At 46.7% G+C, this 22,446-nt stretch overlaps 2 protein-coding genes across 4 annotated transcripts in view; one reads left to right on the plus strand and one right to left on the minus strand.

Moving 5' to 3' along the window:
• Window positions 1–262: 262 nt before the first annotated feature.
• Window positions 263–22,280, minus strand: LOC127909389 (fibulin-7-like). Its single transcript, XM_052470554.1, has 7 exons — window positions 22,227–22,280; window positions 7,395–7,539; window positions 6,716–6,886; window positions 5,926–6,012; window positions 1,325–1,462; window positions 783–918; window positions 263–677 (listed from the first exon to the last, which is right to left on the minus strand). Exons 1-7 carry the CDS (start codon window positions 22,278–22,280, stop codon window positions 491–493), a joined length of 918 nt encoding a protein of 305 aa, XP_052326514.1. The 3' UTR covers window positions 263–490.
• LOC118359980 (C-type lectin domain family 18 member A-like) overlaps window positions 22,160–22,446 on the plus strand; it is a 30,548-nt gene continuing 30,261 nt past the window's right edge. For all 3 annotated transcript variants that reach the window (XM_035738979.2, XM_052482509.1, XM_052482508.1), the window contains exon 1: window positions 22,160–22,445. The gene's annotated coding sequence lies outside the window, so the exon portion shown is untranslated. The remainder of the gene's footprint in view (window position 22,446) is intronic.

The raw sequence follows: 22,446 nt of genomic DNA on the forward strand, positions 1-22,446 counted from the left end.
CCTGAATGTCTCGACTCAACTTAGACTCTCTCTTCCCCTCCTTTTAGTTCCTCTTTGATCCTTAGTGCCTCAACCCTCTCTACCCCCCTCCCAGCCCCCTAGCCACTGCCCCACTCCAAAACTCTTACCACAGTACCCTTTCACGCACCCCTCTGCCAACGGCCCTTCGTCCAAACTCTTATCTAAACTATTGTCTCTTTGAAATCCTCTCCATACCCACCCCCCCTTTCACCATATCCACTTTCTTCCCTCCATTCTCCATCCAACTCCAGCTGGCCTCCCTCAACTCACACCCCTCCCTTTCTCTCTCCCTCTAGAACTCGTGCTGGGAGATGAACATGGTGATCTTGGTGATGTACCGCCCCGGCTGGACCCCTTTCTCCGGCTCAGTCATCTCCACCTCTGCCTCCAGTGTAGCAGATCCTTGCACCGGGCTCCCCAGCACCAGCTGGCCTGTCTGTCGGTCTGACCGCTGCACCGTGAAGTGGCGTCAGGCCTGCCCGCGGCCCAACAGGGAGAAACGCAGCGTGTCGCCCATGAGGCGGAGGGTCGACACATGGAACATGGTGCGTGGTGCTGACAGGTTGGATACGACAGACAGGTAGTGGTGGGAGATGGAGTTAGGGGCCTGAGAGCACACCTTGTTGTCCACAGAGCAGGGGTTACGCTCACAACGGCTGGGGAACGGGGAAGGATATAGGCATTAAGAGGGATTATTGCAAGAGACTGATAAAAATAGTTATCAAATATTTTCTTGATTAACTATAAGAGGAGGTATTCACAGGGGTGAGGTTTTGCTGTAGGTGGCGTTTCGCATGCGGGAACAGTCCACACGTACACACTGGAACCCTCCGTAGTTGTTTATACACATCTGGTCCCGGGTGCAGTTATTCAGTCTGGTGGCACACTCATTTATGTCTACAGGCCAGGGAGAGAGAGGGAGAATAATATGTGTAAAAGTGAGGGACAGATAAAGAGACGGAGAGAAAATAGAGCGAGACAGAAATAACGGATTCATTGTAATTGTCTACAAAAACAAACATTTGTTCAGACCAGATGTATGGTTTGTTTAATTATTCAGCCAGTGGATAACAGAATTGCACGGAATTACAGCTACAACGGATAGGAAATAATAGGAAACATTCATTATCCTTCAGCCAAATGATCTTCTTTCTCGTTGTGGTAGACTATTCAAATGTTTAGTATTCATCTGGCATAACTGGCATGTTTTGAGCCAAAGGATTTGATGGTGTGTGTGAGTGTGTGTGTTCAGCGTTGCGGGCGCATTTGAGACTTTGGTACAGTGTGTGTGGTCTCCTTTCACCTTTGCAGTTGCGTCCATCGCGGGTGAGATTGTATCCAGCAGGACAGGTACAGCGGTAGCCTCCAGGGGTGTTAACACAGGTATGTAAACACAGCCGGCCAGCCTGACCCATTTGGAACAACTCACACTCATCAATGTCTAAAAGACACACACACACACACAGTTAAAATTGCTATTGATGTCAGTTACAGTATATAACATTACAGAGTGTGTTTCTTTTGATGTTACCATAGCAATGGTAGCTGTTTGCAGTATACCTTTGCAAGTGGTGCCGTCACGCCCAGAGATGGTGTATCCGGGGTCACAGGTGCAGTGGGTGGTGCCCTGGACCTGCGTACAGTGAGATGGATGGAAAAACGGACCAACAGTCACAGCCGGGGGAGAGATGGCAGCCGCCGCAGAGGAGGTGGCAGACGAGGTGTTCGTCATGGTGACAAAGGTTGGAGAAAAAAGAAAGAGGGAGAAAAAGAGAGAGGAATGAGGAGAAGCGTGAAACTAAGGACGATTCTCATTGATATGGAGGTTTCTGACTGCAGTCTGAGGGCATGGCCATCTAAACATCTCCATCTTCAAATTGGTACAGTGCAGCTTATTTCTTTATAAAACACTATGGTTACCATGTGAACAAAGAGTAACAAATTAACTATTGGTTCACAGGGTTACCAGTGTTTGGACCAGTGTTGTGTTTGAGACCACCTAAAGCGAGACCAATTCATGACCAAGATAGAAGCAAATCTTGTCCGAATCAAGACCAAGACCGGAGGGGGACAAGGGGTACGAGACCGAGTCAAGACCAAGACCGGAGGGGGACAAGGGGTACGAGACTGAGTCAAGACCAAGACCAGAGGGGGACAAGGGGTACGAGACCGAGTCAAGACCAAGACCAGAGGGGGACAAGGGGTACGAGACCGAGTCAAGACCAAGACCAGAGGGGGACAAGGGGTACGAGACCGAGTCAAGACCAAGACTGGAGGGGGACGAGACCGAGTCAAGACCAAGACTGGAGGGGGACAAGGGGTACGAGACAGAGTCAAGACCAAGACCGGAGGGGGACAAGGGGTACGAGACCGAGTCAAGACCAAGACCGGAGGGGGACAAGGGGTACGAGACCGAGTCCAGAAAAAAATGATTCCAATTCAAGACCATGATTGTAATTTTGTCAATCGCCACCATAATAACAGTTCAAAATGTCCAGTATTTCTGTGTTGATATTTCAGAACATATGGATTCTTTCGATATTCAGAATGGTGAAGAAAATGCTGGCTGAGGGAAAATAAAGCCACTCTACAAATTATTACTAACCCAAACACAGTGGGGAAGAATGGATCTTATGCCGCTTCAGAGAAGGGCTAATGGATTTATAAAATAACTATTAGAACAATAATAATAAATATTATTTTCAAAGGCTTTCTGATTTAAATCACTTCAGTTTGTTGGAAATGAAAGGGTTAACACTGAAGAGAAAAAAGATCCAATCAGGATTTTTCTTTGTTGTTCTCTGGGGAGATAAATCTAGCTAGCTAAGTCAACCATTGGGTAGGCCATCATAAGCTAGATAGGAAAAGTACTGTTGTGTAGCTAGCTATCTTTAAAAAAAATCTAGTTTGTGCAGCAGGTGTTATAGAAGAGGATGTTGTTACTAATTTGTTAGCTCCTCCCTTTTCAAGAATAACTTCTTGAGTAAGTTTAAATTTATCCTCATCTACTGAGTGGAACTGTGTTTATTTTTATTTCCGTTGTTAGCCATCTCTTTGAAAATAACTTGTGTGTGAAACGTTGTTGCATTTAAACTTTAGGTCACCAGTTACTTTGTGTGCTAAACGTGAAATGTTTTTGCAATGGAAAGTAATAGTTGTACATTTCGATTAAGAAATGCTTAGCCTCGTTACGACAAATGAGTGAGGAGGTGTGGAGTCAGGCGCAGAGAGCAAAAGATGTGGGAAAAAAACACGCTTTAATGTTCCGGAAAAATAACATGAACAAAAGTAGGAAAACAAATTATCAGAAATATAAACGGACAGCGTGAAACCCAAAATACAAACAAAATACACTCAAACAAAGAACAGATGAACAAGCCCGCACGAAACAGAAGCAAACTATACATAACCCTACCCTAACAACCAAACAAGAAACAGGTGATACCAATCAGACAAAACCAAAGGAACACAGAACAACGGATCGGTGATAGCTAGTAGACCGGCGACGACGACCGCCGAGCGCCACCCAAACAAGAAGGGGAGTCACCTTCGGTAATATTCGTGACAAGCCTAATGGTTGTGTTTTAGTATTCTTATGATTGGAACTCACTGGCTTACTATGTCAGAGTGGGTACACTCACATTTTGCAAAACAAATCTCAAATGGTCTGCCCAGCAAAGGAAAAAATCTTATGTTTTCAGTTTATTAGATTCGCACTCTAAATCGCACTTTATTTAAATAGAAAAACAAAAAGGTGGCGTTCTAGGTCCACAACAAGGTGACGTTCTAGGTCCACAACAAGGTGACGTTCTAGGTCCACAACAAGGTGACGTTCTAGGTCCACAACAATGTAACGTTCTAGGTCCACAACAAGGTGACGTTCTAGGTCCACAACAAGGTGACTTTCTAGGTCCACAACAATGTGACGTTCTAGGTCCACAACAATGTGACGTTCTAGGTCCACAACAAGGTGACGTTCTAGGTCCACAACAAGGTGATGTTCTAGGTCCACAACAATGTGACGTTCTAGGTCCACAACAATGCTTAAACCACATCAGGAGACCCTTTTGGAGGTCTGAAAATATGCGTATTTTTGTAATAATAATAATGTATTATTTTTCTGTTTTTGCTCCGTCTGATTGGGTGGTTCTGGATCCCCAGTGGGTAGACCCTTGTCCACCCAGGCCCTCCTATGCCACTGATGCAAACAGGGCATGATGACTGAATTCCCTTCTGACTTTGGACCAGACCTTTTCAATACCTTGTTTGCATACCCATTGTTGCCTTAATTAGCATTTACTGGTAGATATCATACATTGAAAAGTATTTCCTACCTACCCTACTGGCTACCAATGTCATTTTTCTGTGAGCTGCTCTATTCCAAAAAAACAGTTGAGAGCTGTGCACTCTTGCTGCCTGCAGATGAAATTCTGCTGAAACTAGGCTGTGTGTGCTGCGCACATGTGAATATACAGCTCTGGAAAAAATGAAGAGACCACTGCAAAATTATCAGTTTCTCTACTTTTTACTATTTATAGGTATGTGTTTGTTTGTTTTTAATTAAAAAGTTATAAAAATATAAAAATTAACATTTTTATTTTATTCTATAAACTGACAACATTTCTCTCAAATTCCAAATAAAAATATAGTCCTCATTTAGAGCATTTATTTGCAGAAAATGACAACTAGTCAAAATAACAAAAATGATAGTGTTGTCAGACCTCAAATAATGCAAAGAAAATAAGCTAATATTCATTTTGAAACACAATACTAATGTTTTAACTTAGGAAGAGTTCAGAAATCAATATTTCATATAATAATATGTAATAAACCTGATTTTCAATCACAGCTTTCATGCATCTTGGCATGCTCTCCACCAGTCTTTCACATTGATGTTGGGTGACTTTATGCCACTCCTGGTGTAAGAATTCAAGCAACTCGGCTTTGTTTGGTGGCTTGTGACCATCCAGCTTCCTCTTGATCACATTTCAGAGGTTTTCAATGGGGTTCAGGTCTGGAGATTGGCCCTGGCCATGACAGGGTCTTGATCTGGTGATCCTCCATCTACACCTTGATTGACCTGGCTGCGTGGCATGAAAGCTGTGATGTGGGCGGACGGTCTCGAGTACAACAACACTGGTTTAGACTGACTTGCAATTTATGTTAGGTTACATTAAACTTTAAAAAAATGAAATTAAACCGTCATGCAACACTGTAGATTCCCAACATATCCTGACCTCAGTGTTCACATCCATTACACCATGCAGCCCTCTATCAGTGGGCTGTGTGTGAGTGGGATGATAGACTTATAGAAGGCTCCCACACAGTGCAAGCAGTGTTAGTCATGGTCAAAGTCCATCCAAATCCCCATTACTCTGTGTGTGGCTCTCACCTACAGCAGTGTACTGCACATGGGGGAGAAATGAAACAGACAGAGAGAAACAAAACTTAACTGGGCCTTATTGAGGCGTTGGCTCTGCCTGGAGCCCTGAGTGTGTATGATAGCCCAGCCAGCCAGAACCAGTGAGAGGGAGTGGACCTGGGTCTCCCTCGGTGTCTGGCCCTTGTGTGTTGTTGCTACTAGTTAGCCATAGCATAGAGATATATATAGGACTAAGTTCTGGTTCCAGTTTATAATCGCAATAAGGCACCTCAAGGATTTTGTTGTATATGGCCAATATACCACTGTTAAGGGCTGAGTCCAGGCACTTCACTTTGCGTCGTGCATAAGAACAGCCCTTAACCATTGTATACTGGCCAATATACCACTGCTAAGGGCTGAGTCCAGGCACTTCACGTCGTGCATAAGAACAGCCGTGCATAAGAACAGCCCTTAACCATGGTATACTGGCCAATATACCACACCCCTTTGGGCCTTATTGCTTAAGCATCTTTCAGCCCAACCTTTGGTACACGTGCAGGAGAACTGGTTCATCTTGTCCACACACGTCCCCCCGTTCAGACAGGGAGACGAGGCACACTCATTTATGTCTGAGGAAAGACAGGAGGAGTAAGGGATTAGTCAAGAGAGGAGAATGAAGTAATATTAGCCCTGATGTAAAATGTTGGCTCGCCAACTCACTGACAAGCACAGGTGTAACCTTATAGCTCTGATGCATGAACCAAAGGAGAAAGAATGTGCGAGCATGAATGTGCGTGTGCATCCGTGTGTGTGAGTACTCGACCTAACTGGAGCGAAAGGGATGGCCTGACTTTTAGTCTCACAGAACGTCTTTGAAGCGTTATCTAAATGTTAGCGAGCTGTCAAGACAGAGGGCTGCTATCACTATGTGTCACAGTCACTGGATTCAATAACCCATTCTGGATGGCCATGAAAATACATAAAAAGGAAATGTGATAATGAAACACATATGGATGCAAGCCACCTTATCTAGATAAATGTTAGTAATATGCATGAAGTTTAAAATGAGGGAAAGGAGATAAAGAAAAGAGGGGGGCACAAAGAGGATGCTGACAAGGACGTGAGAGAGATGATAGAGAAGATAAATAGATGAGTGACGGGACAGAGAAGAGGAAAGGAGAAGATAAGGGGTGGGGGGACACCTGACAGGAGCCAGAGAAGTAGATGGTAGTTGACAAAGGATAGTGATTTCACATCAGATATGTGTTAATCTCACCAATGGTTAAGGTTTGGATTAGGGGTAGGGTAATCTGTAGCAGATGGTTGGGTCACTGTTGCAGGTGGGCTGCTGGCCGCTCCAGGTGAGGCTCTCCTGACACATCCTGCTCTCTGCTCCCACCAACTCATAACCCGCATCACACAGAAAGTGAACCTCGTGACCTGGGTTCTGCGCCTCTCCCAACTTCCTGCTGTTGGCAGGCGTGTCCAGCTTTAGACATGTATCTGTAAAGCGGTGGGGGGCGGTTGGTAGGGGGACATAAGCCAAGACTTAACTCTCCAGCCATAGATCCATAGCAGTTAAATTGAAAATTTCTACCTACCGCTAACCACCAAATGTCAAATTACATACAGTAGTAGCAAAGGAATAACAATCCACCAATAACAGTTAACATTTTTAGAACGCAGCGCGACGCTGCTAATAGCATGTTTACCAGGACAACTCGGTCCGGCTGTACTGTGTGTAGGCCTACACAACTTACTGAATCACGATTGGTTCTCGTTCATGAGGTTGACAACAATAGCAGAAACAGTAGTAATACAAACCTTCTTCACATTCTTGCAACTGATGTTTTTTGGATTATAAAATAAAAAGCAGCAGGCCTACTAAAAGCCATTTTAGGCATTTCAGTGTACTTAAAAAGAACATGAAGAAATCTAATTTAAGCATGTTGCATGTTGCGTCTTTGACTGATGTTTGGGCTGTGTGCAGACTTAACATTGTTTACTTTGCCAGTCTGTTTAGTGGCTGTGTTCTGTAGCAAGTTGAGTTTCTTCCTCAGGGTGCGGAGGCTCTGAAGGTATGCAGCCTCGTGGGTCGACAGCAGATTCTGGACCTGCTTTAGGGAGCTCTGCATGTCCTGCCTGCTGGGACAGTCCTACAGGGACAGGGCATGGTAAGCAGGTGAACACTTTTTTGTCCAACAGAAACAGGGGAAGCCAGGGGCAGTGGAACAGTTAAAAAGGGCTATACAGGGATAACTTGACAAGAGAGTCATCCCCAAAAGGCAATTAATTTGCAGAGTTACTCTATTTTAAAAAGCCGTAATTCAGGAAGATCTTAACTGCATTTTAGCAAAGGAGCAGGTTACATGGGTTTGTAAAATCCATTAAAACATTGAGGAGCATGCAAGCTTATTTTTCCTACACTGACATAGGCAATGAATGTTCTCTGTGTAGCCTAGTGAAATGCAGTTACAGTTGATAGATGACTGCCTAATTTAAACTCAAGTCAGGGACCGTGAGACACAGGTGACTTGGTCAGAGGATGGAGGCAGAACTAACTCTTACATTAGCTTCCTAGAATTTGACATCTCTCAGTTGTACAGACCAGACCACATTCTGTAACGTCTGCTTCCAACTCCCACTCTCAAACACGTAGATCCCCTGAACGCAGCTCACTTTCCAGCTCACACTCTCAAACACATAGAGCCCCTGAATGCAGCTCAGGTTCCAGATGCCAATCACCTAAATTCTGATCATCTGTTCACACAACTGTATGTCATTATCACACACTATTAAGTTCTTTGCACCCCATCATTGTGAGGTATTGTTTGTTTTGTGACACACTTCTATTGGGAGCTCTGGTTTTCCCAAAATGTAATGCTCCCATGTATGATAGTTTTGGCCTGCCTCACTAACGATGCCTTTTGCCTATTCCCTGCCTGTACTTTATCGGATTTCCTGTTATCAACCTACTGCCTGATCTCCCGGATGAAGTTACTAGCCTTTCCCTGCCTGTCCTGTTGCCTTAGGACCCCCTGTGTATGACCACCTGCTTGCCCCTGGACCCAGCTACCTGCCTCCTCCTGTGGTCCTTTACAAATAAACACCTGCGCTTGAAACCAGCTCTTTGTCTTCCATCGTGTTCATTACACATACACTGCAAAGGCAAATGTCCTCGCAACTTAATCACTGGACAGAACAGAGGAATGACCTCACCAACAACAACAAGTTAATGTACATTGGCTTGAGTTATGAATGATAAACTAGCAGCTGGTGAGCCACATGAAGTGATTTGTTACTGCATTTAGAAAGTATTCGAGGGGTTTTCCTAAGATAGCACTGAAAGATAAAGAATGTAGTGTACAGTACATAAAAGTTGCTAAAAAGGTCACTGGTCTGAGTTTATGGGGAGACCAGAGGAGAGACATCAGAGTAGAGATATCTGCTTCAACACTACATCAGCACTCAGATGGTCATGTTTTTAATCTCACTGTCCACAGTAGGCAGCCGAGTCAATGTGGTTAATGGTGACTGTATCAATTGAACGGAGACATCATCCCCCTGGTTGTCTGCCCTACACGTGAACCAAGAGTTCTGAGCATGCATGGGCATCTCAACAACCCCTACCACCAACTGGGGAGCTTGAAGTCAGAGGTGGCTGTAGTGTTGGTAGGCTTTTGCCTTTGTGCAAAGTGAGTTGTTCTCTAGTGGTAGTCGTTTTATGTTTTGGAGGTTGCGTGCTTATGCCCCTGGTGGTGTTACTTGATGGTGCTAGAGAGAAGTCCTGTAGGCCTCCTGTACGGTCTAAGGGGGTTGCTGTGAAACACTAAAGACACACTCCATGAGAGAAAGAGTGGCTCCAATCCTATCTGGACTCACAACAGATTCCCATCACACTAAATCCCCTCCCATTCTGTCTTTTCTCATATCCCAACCTATCTCTGCTGTTCTATCTCTTCAGGCCAGATGTGTGTGGAAGTTCTGACAGTCAGTGGAATGATCTCCTTGGAGGCAGAAAAAAATGTTGCTTGCTCATAGCGTTCATTGTTTGATGCAGGGGTGGGTGTACTGTAGGTTGGAGAGGCTGTTTGGGGTCAGATGGTGTGGCATAAACACCCAGAGGGTAAACATCACCTGTGTATGAGGCACATCCTCTCCTCCCATTGGCTGAGAAAATCAGGGAGTGTTAGTAGTATATTTTCCCTAAACTTCAACTCTCTCCCTCCTCCTCCTCTCTGTCCGCTCATGGATGTTTTCAGAAAGCCAATTAGTGTTTTCATCTAGAAGTTATGTAAGAAAAGTAAATATTTGGTCATCCTGTGAAAACACCTGGCTGATTGAAACTGGAGCAGGGAGCTATGCTGGATATGCAGGACCGAGGGAGGGAGGGAGGGAGGGAGGGGGGAGGGAGGGAGGGAAAGGCTGCTATTTGTGTGCCCCAGCGATAATGTCCTTTTTCTGCCTCCGCTGCAAAACATTTCATGCATTTGCATTTCATGTGTCTGTGACATTATCTTGGTGTGCCTAGGTAACATACCTATAGTCTCCTTCAGTAAGTTCTGAGCTGCTCTTTGAGTCGAGAGGTGTGCAGTGCAATGATGAAGGCCAAAGTAGCATGGTGATCTAATCCAAGGATTCTAGATTGTTCTAAGTGAATTCTGTGATGCAGAAAGTTTTTTGCATAAAAGGGAAAAGTGTCCTGTAGCTAATAATACTCTGACTGACCTTGTTCAATTATGTAATCACTGCATGGCTTCAGTTCTGCAGTGTGAGTGCCATGACAAGAACAAGTCAAAGATCACTAATGAGACCTGAACAGACTCCTCATACACACAGCTCATTACCACACAGTACGTCATGATCTTAACCAAACGTGGACAAAAACTAAATTGAGTCCCAATTTGACATTCCACATTAATTTCTAACTGAACAACAGGGAGTACAGCATAGCACACACACACACACACACACACACACCACACACACACACACACACACACACACACACACACACACACACACACACACACACACACACACACACACACACACACACACACACACACACACACACACACACACAGTAATATAGACCCTTGCACTTTGACAAGGTAGAGAGGTTTAGCAGTTTTTTGTTGAAATATGTCAGAGGTGTTCATAGGTCTAGTCATAGTGATGGGCCTCTCGGTGTGTGAACATGCATCAAGGGGCCTTAGTAATTGTTTGTGCAGCTTGCCTGGGAATTGAGGCCCACCAAACACCAGTTCTATCAATGGGTATCTGTCCATGTCATGATGCATGGATAATGACCTTATAGCTGGACTTGCAGGCTCCTGACTTTGACAAGAGATTGTCACTTCAGCTTGATGCGTTTTGACCTTCAACAACACCCAGACATCAATGCTGCATTGCTCAGTGTTAGATGTTGAATTAAAGCCTGTCCATGAAAAGAGCATTCAGACAACCTTTCTCTCAGGTCTATTTTCTCAGTTGTAAATCTGTGTGATATTTACCCACGGTCTTTTCAGGTCATTACAGATAATGGCAAGAATGTTAACTATGTCCCGAGGATACTGTATATTTGATAATTAATTGGTCTGGAAATGTTTTCTGAGTTTATTACGTTAATGGACTACCTAAACACATCAGAAACCACAATAGCCTACATTGAATCATAACACACTCATAGAGATTATAATGGTAACCCATGATCATATCAAATACAGTAATTTACTTAGATTTTACGTATCACTCTGTGATATGTAGTGTGATTACGTGCTTTTAAATCAGTTACAGTTTGGACCAAGCAGCTGTGCAAAATAAAACCAAGGAACACCATATGTTATCTCTTAATAGTGGCCAAGGTTTCCTCATGACACTGACAACCGCAGGAAACACTCACCTGCCCAAACGCAGCGCGGATTGGACAAAGACACAGGAACACAATGACAGCGTGCATCCAAAACATTTTCAGTTAATCCTGTACTGCGAATACACTCAGTCCCGAAGCACTCTGGGTTGGGTATCTTCTGGGTACAGTGAATTTCCAGTGTGTAAAATGCGCTTATAAGCACCTCAGTGGTATTTGTGAGAAATGTTATGAATTCATTCACATGTCAGACAAGATGCCAAAGCGAAAATTTATGGAATGTAGGGTTTACTCTTCGAGAACCAATCAGGTTATGGGACTAGAAGACCTGTTGACCACATTTTACAAAATAACCATTGCGTAGGCATGTGTATTTATTTTTGGAAGGCACATGGCAAATTTCCTCCCTCATGAAAGCCTCTCAGATGTGGAATTTGTAAACTGGAGAGAAAAACAAATTTATCAGGAAGCTTGGATGGATTGAGGCAAGCTCCACTGGGCAGTGGGCACTGTGGGAAGGTGACAAGCAGGGTGATGTGAGACACAACTCATACAGGTTGCATCTTCTCATGATTTACGAGGAAATGTAAACCCATCTTTCATTAGGGAAATAACGATGTAACACAGGAATACATATAACCTACTTGAGCAGCACACATTTTGTTGAATTAACTCAGCCTTGTGCTTATTACCAGGTAATTACAGTAGCCTAATGGACAATGAGTCTTTGTTCCAATGTGTTTTTCTGTCATCTTGAATGGCAGATATCCTGAGAGAAAAAGTGTACTGTTGAATGAGCATAGAAAGTGGGGAAGGTGTGCCCTCTGCAGGGAGTAAGTGTCCATCACCTTGCCATCATCTAATTCAATGGTTATGTTCTCATCTCCCCAGCAGAACACACCTAACACCATCACTACCATGGAAGTATAGCTAAGGTTAGTTGTTCTGTCGTACCCCCAGCCTGGTGAACGTTCTCATACCATAAAAACATTCTCATGCCATAATCAGCTCCAGAAAGTAAATCACCAACTGCTGAAGCATCAGGAGTCCTGTTTCATTCCCCACGCTGGGGCCATCACAGACCTGTCAGTGAGTTAGATCTGATTCCACCTGTAGCTCTCCTCCCTCTCAACCACCCACCCACGTAGTATAGACCCACTGTGCCTGCACTGAACAGTACTGCATTTACTGGCCTCTACTTTACTGCTCCTTTCTTTTCTGCTTGCTCAGCTATAGTTCTCTCCCACTGTCCATTATGATACACATTTATCCCTTCTGCATGCCATTCTATTCCAGGGCTTGTGGTTCTGCATCACTCATCACAGGGACCTCTGCACCTGTCATTTACATTACATTTAAGTCATTTAGCAGACGCTCTTGTCCAGAGCGACTTACAAATTGGTGCATACACCTTATGACATCCAGTGGAACAGCCACTTTACAATAGTGCATCTAAATCTTTTTAGGGGGGTGAGAAGGATTACTTACCCTATCCTAGGTATTCCTTGAAGAGGTGGGGTTTCAGGTGTCTCCGGAAGGTGGTGATTGACTCCGCTGTCCTGGCGTCGTGAGGGAGTTTGTTCCACCATTGGGGGCCAGAGCAGCGAACAGTTTTGACTGGGCTGAGCGGGAACTGTACTTCCTCAGTGGTAGGGAGGCGAGCAGGCCAGAGGTGGATGAACGCAGTGCCCTTGTTTGGGTGTAGGGCCTGATCAGAGCCTGGAGGTACTGAGGTGCCGTTCCCTCACAGCTCCGTAGGCAAGCACCATGGTCTTGTAGCGGATGCGAGCTTCAACTGGAAGCCAGTGGAGAGAGCGGAGGAGCGGGGTGACGTGAGAGAACTTGGGAAGGTTGAACACCAGACGGGCTGCGGCGTTCTGGATGAGTTGTAGGGTTTAATGGCACAGGCAGGGAGCCCAGCCAACAGCGAGTTGCAGTAGTCAAGACGGGAGATGACAAGTGCCTGGATTAGGACCTGCGCCGCTTCCTGTGTGAGGCAGGGTCGTACTCTGCGGATGTTGTAGAGCATGAACCTACAGGAACGGGACACCGCCTTGATGTTAGTTGAGAACGACAGGGTGTTGTCCAGGATCACGCCAAGGTTCTTAGCGCTCTGGGAGGAGGACACAATGGAGTTGTCAACCGTGATGGCGAGATCATGGAACGGGCAGTCCTTCCCCGGGAGGAAGAGGAGCTCCGTCTTGCTGAGGTTCAGCTTGAGGTGGTGATCCGTCATCCACACTGATATGTCTGCCAGACATGCAGAGATGCGATTCGCCACCTGGTCATCAGAAGGGGAAAGGAGAAGATTAATTGTGTGTCGTCTGCATAGCAATGATAGGAGAGACCATGTGAGGTTATGACAGAGCCAAGTGACTTGGTGTATAGCGAGAATAAGAGAGGGCCTAGAACAGAGCCCTGGGGGACACCAGTGGTGAGAGCGCGTGGTGAGGAGACAGATTCTCGCCACGCCACCTGGTAGGAGCGACCTGTCAGGTAGGACGCAATCAAGCGTGGGCCGCGCCGGAGATGCCCAACTCGGAGAGGGTGGAGAGGAGGATCTGATGGTTCACAGTATCGAAGGCAGCCGATAGGTCTAGAAGGATGAGAGCAGAGGAGAGAGAGTTAGCTTTAGCAGTGCGGAGCGCCTCCGTGATACAGAGAAGAGCAGTCTCAGTTGAATGACTAGTCTTGAAACCTGACTGATTTGGATCAAGAAGGTCATTCTGAGAGAGATAGCGGTAGAGCTGGCCAAGGACGGCACGCTCAAGAGTTTTGGAGAGAAAAGAGAGAAGGGATACTGGTCTGTAGTTGTTGACATCGGAGGGATCGAGTGTAGGTTTTTCAGAAGGGGTGCAAGTCTCGCTCTCTTGAAGACGGAAGGGACGTAGCCAGCGGTCAGGGATGAGTTGATGAGCGAGGTGAGGTAAGGGAGAAGGTCTCCGGAAATGGTCTGGAGAAGAGAGGAGGGATAGGGTCAAGCGGGCAGGTTGTTGGGCGGCCGGCCGTCACAAGACGCGAGATTTCATCTGGAGAGAGAGGAGAGAAAGAGGTCAGAGCATAGGGTAGGGCAGTGTGAGCAGAACCAGCGGTGTCGTTTGACTTAGCAAACGAGGATCGGATGTCGTCGACCTTCTTTTCAAAATGGTTGACGAAGTCATCTGCAGAGAGGGAGGAGGGGGAGGATTCAGGAGGGAGGAGAAGGTGGCAAAGAGCTTCCTAGGGTTAGAGGCAGATGCTTGGAATTTAGAATGGTAGAAAGTGGCTTTAGCAGCAGAGACAGAGGAGGAAAATGTAGAGAGGAGGGAGTGAAAGGATGCTAGGTCCGCAGGGAGGCGAGTTTTCCTCCATTTCCGCTCGGCTGCCCGGAGCCCTGTTCTGTGAGCTCGCAATGAGTCGTCGAGCCACGGAGCGGGAGGGGAGGACCGAGCCGGCCTGGAGGATAGGGGACATAGAGAGTCAAAGGATGCAGAAAGGGAGGAGAGGAGGGTTGAGGAGGCAGAATCAGGAGATAGGTTGGAGAAGGTTTGAGCAGAGGGAAGAGATGATAGGATGGAAGAGGAGAGAGTAGCGGGGGAGAGAGAGCGAAGGTTGGGTTAAAGCTCTGACTCTTTCACGACTCATTGACATGGTCTCAAATCCCCCAGGACAGCACTGAAGACAACAGTCACACAACAGTAACTTCCCCACTACCACCCACCCACCTACTCACCCATGTGCAGTACCCCATCCTACTGTAAGCCCTTCACTAGGCCCAGGATGTGATATAAGCATCACCCCCATGTCTGAATCTCTGTCCTACTCACTGAGGTGCCTCGGCACTACTACAGTACCTACCCTAATCCTAGTAGGTGATGTCACTATGGGAGGATAATGGGAAGAGAGCCGCATGTAGAATCGATAGCCCATGACCAGTGAGTGGTTTGTGACTGATTGGTGCCTCACTGCATGGGGGTCTCACTGCATGGGGGTCTCACTCCACAATGTCTGTTCTTCTATATCTTTGAGAATTTAATACAGAAACACGAGATGGCTCTCAATACTGTGAGATCCTTCTGTAAAAAGAAGCAGAACAGTACAGCTAGTTGAGGTTCTGTTGAAACTGGTTCCCCAATACACACCCCCTACCCCCTGTCCTTCAGTTTCTGTGGGGAACACACACATACAGTACGAACCCTCAAATTAAATCACAGAGTCTTGAGAAGACTCATGTTTGGAGGGATTTATTGTGAAATGTTGTTTTTGATCACATTTACGCATATTATTTGCTACTGATGGTCAAGACATTTGATGTTTTTGTGTGTTGTGCGGCGGGGTGTGGTTATTAAAGTTGGGGTTTTGATGTGATGATGGAGAATGATTGGGTATCAGAACTCAGAACTTCTGTTCAGCAGACTTTTCATGGTTTCACTGTGGTGATTATATTGTCTTTTTGACTTTGTGGGGATCTACTGCTGTAGTAGACCACTATGTAATAAAGGATTCCTGAAAAGATGGGTGAGATATCTCCTCATGGTGTGTGAGCATCCCTGATTATTGAAACTTCTCTCATTCTCTAGTTGTACTGTTTGCAGAGATTAGTTGTATAGAGCTGGCATAGGAAAACCTCTGATTATTTGGTCTCTCTCACAGTGTTACCCACTATTTCATAAAGGCAGACTGAGCTATTTATTTCAGCGCTACACCCTGCAATCACTGTAGTTACCTATCCTGAGGAAATAGGACAAGCGGTGCAGATTTCTCCAAATGAATGCCATAGTCAGGACTGTGTTACTTCCGGCGCCGACAGAGATGGCCGCCTCGCTTCGCGTTCCTAGGAAACTATGCAGTTTTTTGTTTTTTTACGTGTTATTTCTTACATTAGTACCCCAGGTCATCTTAGGTTTCATTACATACAGTCGAGAAGAACTACTGAATATAAGATCAGCGTCAACTCACCATCAGTACGACCAAGAATATGTTTTCCGCGACGCGGATCCTGTGTTCTGCCTTACAAACAGGTAAACGGAATTGATTCCATGCAGCGACCCCAAAAAAAAACGACTTCGTAAAAGAGGGAAACGTAGCGGTCTTCTGGTCAGACTCCGGACACGGGCACGTCGCGCACCACTCCCTAGCATTCTTCTTGCCAATGTCCAGTCTCTTGACAACAAGGTTGATGAAATCCGAGCAAGGGTAGCATTCCAGAGGGACATCAGACTAACGTCCTCTGCTTCACGGTAACATGGCTCACTGGGAAGACGCTATCCGGGGAGGTGCAGCCAACGGGTTTCTCCACGCATCGCGCCGACAGAAACAAACATCTTTCTGGTAAGAAGAGTGGCGGGGGCGTATGCCTCATGACTAACGAGACATGGTGTGATGAAAGAAACATACAGGAACTCAAATCCTTCTGTTCACCTGATTTAGAATTCCTCACAATCAAATGTAGACCGCATTATCTATCAAGAGAATTCTCTTCGATTATAATCACAGCCGTATATACCCCCCCCCCCAAGCAGACACATCGATGGCTCTGAACAAACTTTATTTAACTCTTTGCAAACTGGAAACCATTTATCCGGAGGCTGCATTCATTGTAGCTGGGGATTTTAACAAAGCTAATCTGAAAACAAGACTCCCTAAATTTTATCAGCATATCGATTGCGCAACCAGGGGTGGTAAAACCTTGGATCATTGTTACTCTAACTTCCGCGACGCATATAAGGCCCTGCCCCGCCCCCCTTTCGGAAAAGCTGACCACGACTCCATTTTGTTGATCCCTGCCTACAGACAGAAACTTAAACAAGAGGCTCCCACGCTGAGGTCTGTCCAACGCTGGTCTGACCAAGCTGACTCCACACTCCAAGACTGCTTCCATCACGTGGACTGGGACATGTTTCGTATTGCGTCAGATAAAAATATTGACGAATACGCTGATTCGGTGTGCGAGTTCATTAGAACGTGCGTTGAAGATGTCGTTCCCATAGCAACGATAAAAACATTCCCTAAGCAGAAACCGTGGATTGATGGCAGCATTTGTGTGAAACTGAAAGCGCGAACCACTGCTTTTAATCAGGGCAAGGTGTCTGGTAACATGACCGAATACAAACAGTGCAGCTATTCCCTCCGCAAGGCTATTAAACAAGCTAAGCGTCAGTACAGAGACAAAGTAGAATCTCAATTCAACGGCTCAGACACAAGAGGCATGTGGCAGGGTCTACAGTCAATCACGGACTACAAGAAGAAACCCAGCCCAGTCACAGACCAGGATGTCTTGCTCCCAGGCAGACTAAATAACTTTTTTGCCCGCTTTGAGGACAATACAGTGCCACTGACACGGCCTGCAACGAAAACATGCGGTCTCTCCTTCACTGCAGCCGAGGTGAGTAAGACATTTAAACGTGTTAACCCTCGCAAGGCTGCAGGCCCAGACGGCATCCCCAGCCACGCCCTCAGAGCATGCGCAGACCAGCTGGCCGGTGTGTTTACGGACATATTCAAACAATCCCTATACCATTCTGCTGTTCCCACATGCTTCAAGAGGGCCACCATTGTTCCTGTTCCCAAGAAAGCTAAGGTAACTGAGCTAAACGACTACCGCCCCGTAGCACTCACTTCCGTCATCATGAAGTGCTTTGAGATTTGATTTGATTTGATTTGATTTAATGCCAGTCATTGGTAGCCCAGTCTCATCCAATGCACTGTCACGGTTTTCTAATGGTGAAGGAGAGTCGGACCAAACTGCAGCGTGTCGATTGCGATCCATGTTTATTTAAACAAACGTAAACACGACTAAACACGAACACTAGAAAACAATAAACGAAACGAAAACAGCCTATACATGTGTCAACTAACATCAAACAAGGACATCAAGACACTCAGGACAATCACCCAACATACAACCAAAGAATATGGCTGCCTAAATATGGCTCCCAATCAGAGACAACGATAAACACCTGCCTCTGATTGAGAACCACTTCAGACAGCCATAGACTCTCCTAGAACACCCCACTAAGCTACAATCCCACTAAGCTACACACCACATACAAAAACCCATGTCACACCCTGGCCTGACCAAATACATAAAGAAAAACACAAAATACTTTGACCAGGGCGTGACAGAACCCCCCCCCCCCCCCCCCCCTAAGGTGCGGACTCCCGAACGCACCTCAAATCAATAGGGAGGGTCCGGGTGGGCGTCTGTCCATGGTGGCGGCTCCGGCGGGGGACGTGGACCCACTTCACAATTGTCTTAGTCCCCTCTCCTCGCGTCCCTGGATAGACCACCCTCGCCGCCGACCATGGCCTAGTAGTCCTCACCCAGAACCCCACTGGACTGAGGAGCAGATCGGGACTGAAGGACAGCTCGGGACTGAGGCAGCTCGGGAGTGAGGGGAAGCTCGGGAGTGAGAGAAAGCTCGGGAGTGAGAGAAAGCTCGGGAGTGAGAGAAAGCTCGGGAGTGAGAGAAAGCTCGGGAGTGAGAGAAAGCTCGGGAGTGAGAGGAAGCTCGGGAGTGAGAGGAAGCTCGGGAGTGAGAGGAAGCTCAGGCAGGTTGATGGATCTACCAGATCCTGGCTTGCTGGTGGTTCCGGCAGATCCTGACTGACTGGCGGATCCTGGCTGACTAGCAGATCTGGCAGATCCTGGCTGACTGGCGGATCCTGGCTGACTGGCGGATGCTGGCCGACTGGCGGATCCTGGCCGACTGGCGGATCCTGGCCGACTGGCGGATCCTGGCCGACTGGCGGATCCTGGCCGACTGGCAGATCCTGGCCGACTGGCACTTCTGGCGGATCCTGGCTGACTAGCAGATCTGGCAGATCCTGGCTGACTGGCGGATCCTGGCCGACTGGCGGATCCTGGCCGACTGGCGGATCCTGGCCGACTGGCGGATCCTGGCCGACTGGCATTTCTGGCAGATCCTGGCCGACGGGCACTTCTGGCAGATCCTGGCTGAGGGGCTCTGGCGCCGGACAGGCGGGAGACTCCGGCAGCGCAGGAGAGGAGAAAGGCTCCGACAGCGCAGGAGAGGCGAGGCGCACTGTAGGCCTGATGCGTGGTGCTGGCACTGGTGGTACTGGGCCGAGGACACGCACAGGAAGCCTGGTGCGGGGAGCTGCTACCGTAGGGCTGGGGTGTGGAGGTGGTACTGGATAGACTGGACCGTGCAGGCGCACTGGAGCTCTTGAGCACCGAGCCTGCCCAAACTTACCTGGTTGAATACTCTCGGTCGCCCTGCCAGTGCGGCGAGGTGGAATCGCCCGTACTGGGCTATGTAGGCGAACCGGAGACACCGAGCGCAAGGCTGGTGCCATGTAAGCCGGCCCAAGGAGACGCACTGGGGACCAGATGCGTAGAGCCGGCTTCATGGCATTTGGCTCAACCCTCAATCTAGCCCGGCCGATACGCGGAGCTGGAATATACCGCACCGGGCTATGCACCCGCACTGGGGACACCGTGCACGCCACTGCATAACACGGTGCCTGCCCGGTCTCTCTAGCCCCCCGGTAAGCACAGGGAGTTTGCGCAGGTCTCCTACCTGGCGTTGCCATACTCCCTGTAAGCCCCCCCCAAGAAATTTTTGGGGCTGATTCCCGGGCTTCCGTCCGCGCCGTCGTGCTTGCTTCGCCAACCTCATTCTCCTGTAACCTTCCGCGCACTGCTCCATCGAATCCCAGGCGGGCTCCGGCACTCTCCCTGGGTCGACCGCCCACCTGTCTATCTCCTCCCAAGAAGTATAGTCCATACTGTACTCCTCTTTGGGCTCCTCCTGTTTCCTCTTCTCCTGCTGCACCTTTGGGCGGCTACACTCACCTGGTTTAGCCCAGGGTCCTCTCCCATCAAGGATTTCCTCCCATGTCCAGAAATCCTTAATACGCAGCTCCTCTTTGGGCTGCTCCTGCCTGTTGACACGCTGCTTGTTCCGTTTACGGTGGGTGATTCTGTCACGGTTTTCTAATGGTGAAGGAGAGTCGGACCAAACTGCAGCGTGTCGATTGCGATCCATGTTTATTTAAACAAACGTAAACACGACTAAACACGAACACTAGAAAACAATAAACGAAACGAAAACAGCCTATACATGTGTCAACTAACATCAAACAAGGACATCAAGACACTCAGGACAATCACCCAACATACAACCAAAGAATATGGCTGCCTAAATATGGCTCCCAATCAGAGACAACGATAAACACCTGCCTCTGATTGAGAACCACTTCAGACAGCCATAGACTCTCCTAGAACACCCCACTAAGCTACAATCCCACTAAGCTACACACCACATACAAAAACCCATGTCACACCCTGGCCTGACCAAATACATAAAGAAAAACACAAAATACTTCGACCAGGGCGTGACATGCACACACACAAACACACACACAAAATATCTGTTATTTGGAAAACCTTAATTTACAAAATGCCACGTCAAATATTTTTTTTATGTCTGTGGCCTTCAGTGAAACATAAATATTTTCATTGTGACTCTGAAGAAGTTTGCGATGTTATTCTCATGGATCAGTGACACTGAAGTCTGCTCGGTTTGGGCTCCTTGTCTATCTCTCAAGTACGGTATCTGTTGTTTATAAAGAGTTTAGGCTACAGTAATTGACTTGTGCTAACAGGGATGTAGCCTACTGTTGTATATAGCTTTCCCTACACTACACATGGGATCACTCAGATAGGCCTACTGAAAGTCACCTTGGACTTTTAATTTATGTTTTCTTGATTGTTTTACATAGGATATACATTGGCCTTAGGGATGGTCCAGACTAAAAAATAGTATTGGTCGAACAAAAGTCAAGCCAATCGATCGGTGGACATTTTTTAAGGTGTATTTTTCCATATATAGACACACCCTATGTGTTTTATAGTGGCGACCTGTCATTCACTATTTTCTACATTGTAGAATAATAGTGAAGACATCAACACTATGAAATAGCACATATGGAATCAGGTAATAACCCAAAAAGTTTTAAACAAATCAAAATATATTTGAGATTTGAGATTTTTCAAGTAGCCAACCTTTGTCTTGATGACAGCTTTGTACACTCTTGGCATTCTCTCAACCAGCTTCACCTGGAATGTTTTCCAACCGTCTTGAAGGAGTTCCCATATATGCTGAGCACTTGTTAGCTGCTTCTCCTTCACACATAACCAGCATGGCTACCACAGCATTCTGCAGTGAAAGGCCATCCCATGCTTAGTGGGACTATCATTTGTTTTTCATCAGGTCAATGACCCAACACACCTTCAGGCTGTGTAAGGGCTATCTGACCAAGAAGGAGAGTGATGAGGTGCTGCATCAGATGACCTGGCCTCCACAATCACCTGACCTCAACCCAATTGAGGTGAGTTGGACCGCAGAGTGAAGGAAAAGCAACCAACAAGTGCTCAGCATATGTTGGAACTCCTTCAAGACTGTTGGAAAAGCATTCCAGGTGAAGCTGGTTGAGATAACGTCAAGGGTGTGCAAAGCTGTCACCAAGGTAAAGGGTGGCTACTTTGAATAATATAAAATATAAATATATTTTGATTTGTTTAAAACTTTTTTGCTTACTACTTGATTCCATATGTGTTATTTCATAGTTTTGATGTCTTTCTACAATGTAGAAAATAGTCAAAATAAAGACATTTTGACTGATACTGTACATATATATATTTTTTTTTAGCTAAACAGCCTAAACAGCCCCACCGGGTCACCACTGCATGATACGTAATACTGTGTGGTTGAAAGGTCAGTCAAGCTTTTATATGTTTGGTTGTCCATGTGGGTTTATCGCAGATCGTGTATCGTTCATTCAACTAAAGTTTGAGTAGCGGCCAACTTTGTGCTACGTGAGTGGATAAGAACAGTTGCAAAATGTTGAAAACTCGTGGGAAGGGGAGAGAGAGGGGGAGTGGGAGTGAACGAGAGGGAGAGAAGAGCAGGGTAAAAGAGGGAGCCGTTTGTCCACAAGGAGTTTAGAGTACTTGGCACTATTTACCTCAGTAGCCATGGGGTCTCTAACGGGACCCTTGTGTCTGCTTCTGTTTTTCATGGTGACCCTCCAGACCCCGTACCTCACCCACACGAATAGGATAATCACGGAGAAACCGAGCCGCATTGATTCATCTGAGAGGGTAAGAGCGCGAGTCGTCTCAGCGCTGGTCAGAGGAAAACAGAAGGGTGGCCGATGCACGCGATACAGTATATGTGAAGAAAAG

The sequence above is a fragment of the Oncorhynchus keta genome, chromosome 2 (genome assembly GCF_023373465.1).
Source record: "Oncorhynchus keta strain PuntledgeMale-10-30-2019 chromosome 2, Oket_V2, whole genome shotgun sequence".
NCBI lineage: Eukaryota > Metazoa > Chordata > Actinopteri > Salmoniformes > Salmonidae > Oncorhynchus > Oncorhynchus keta.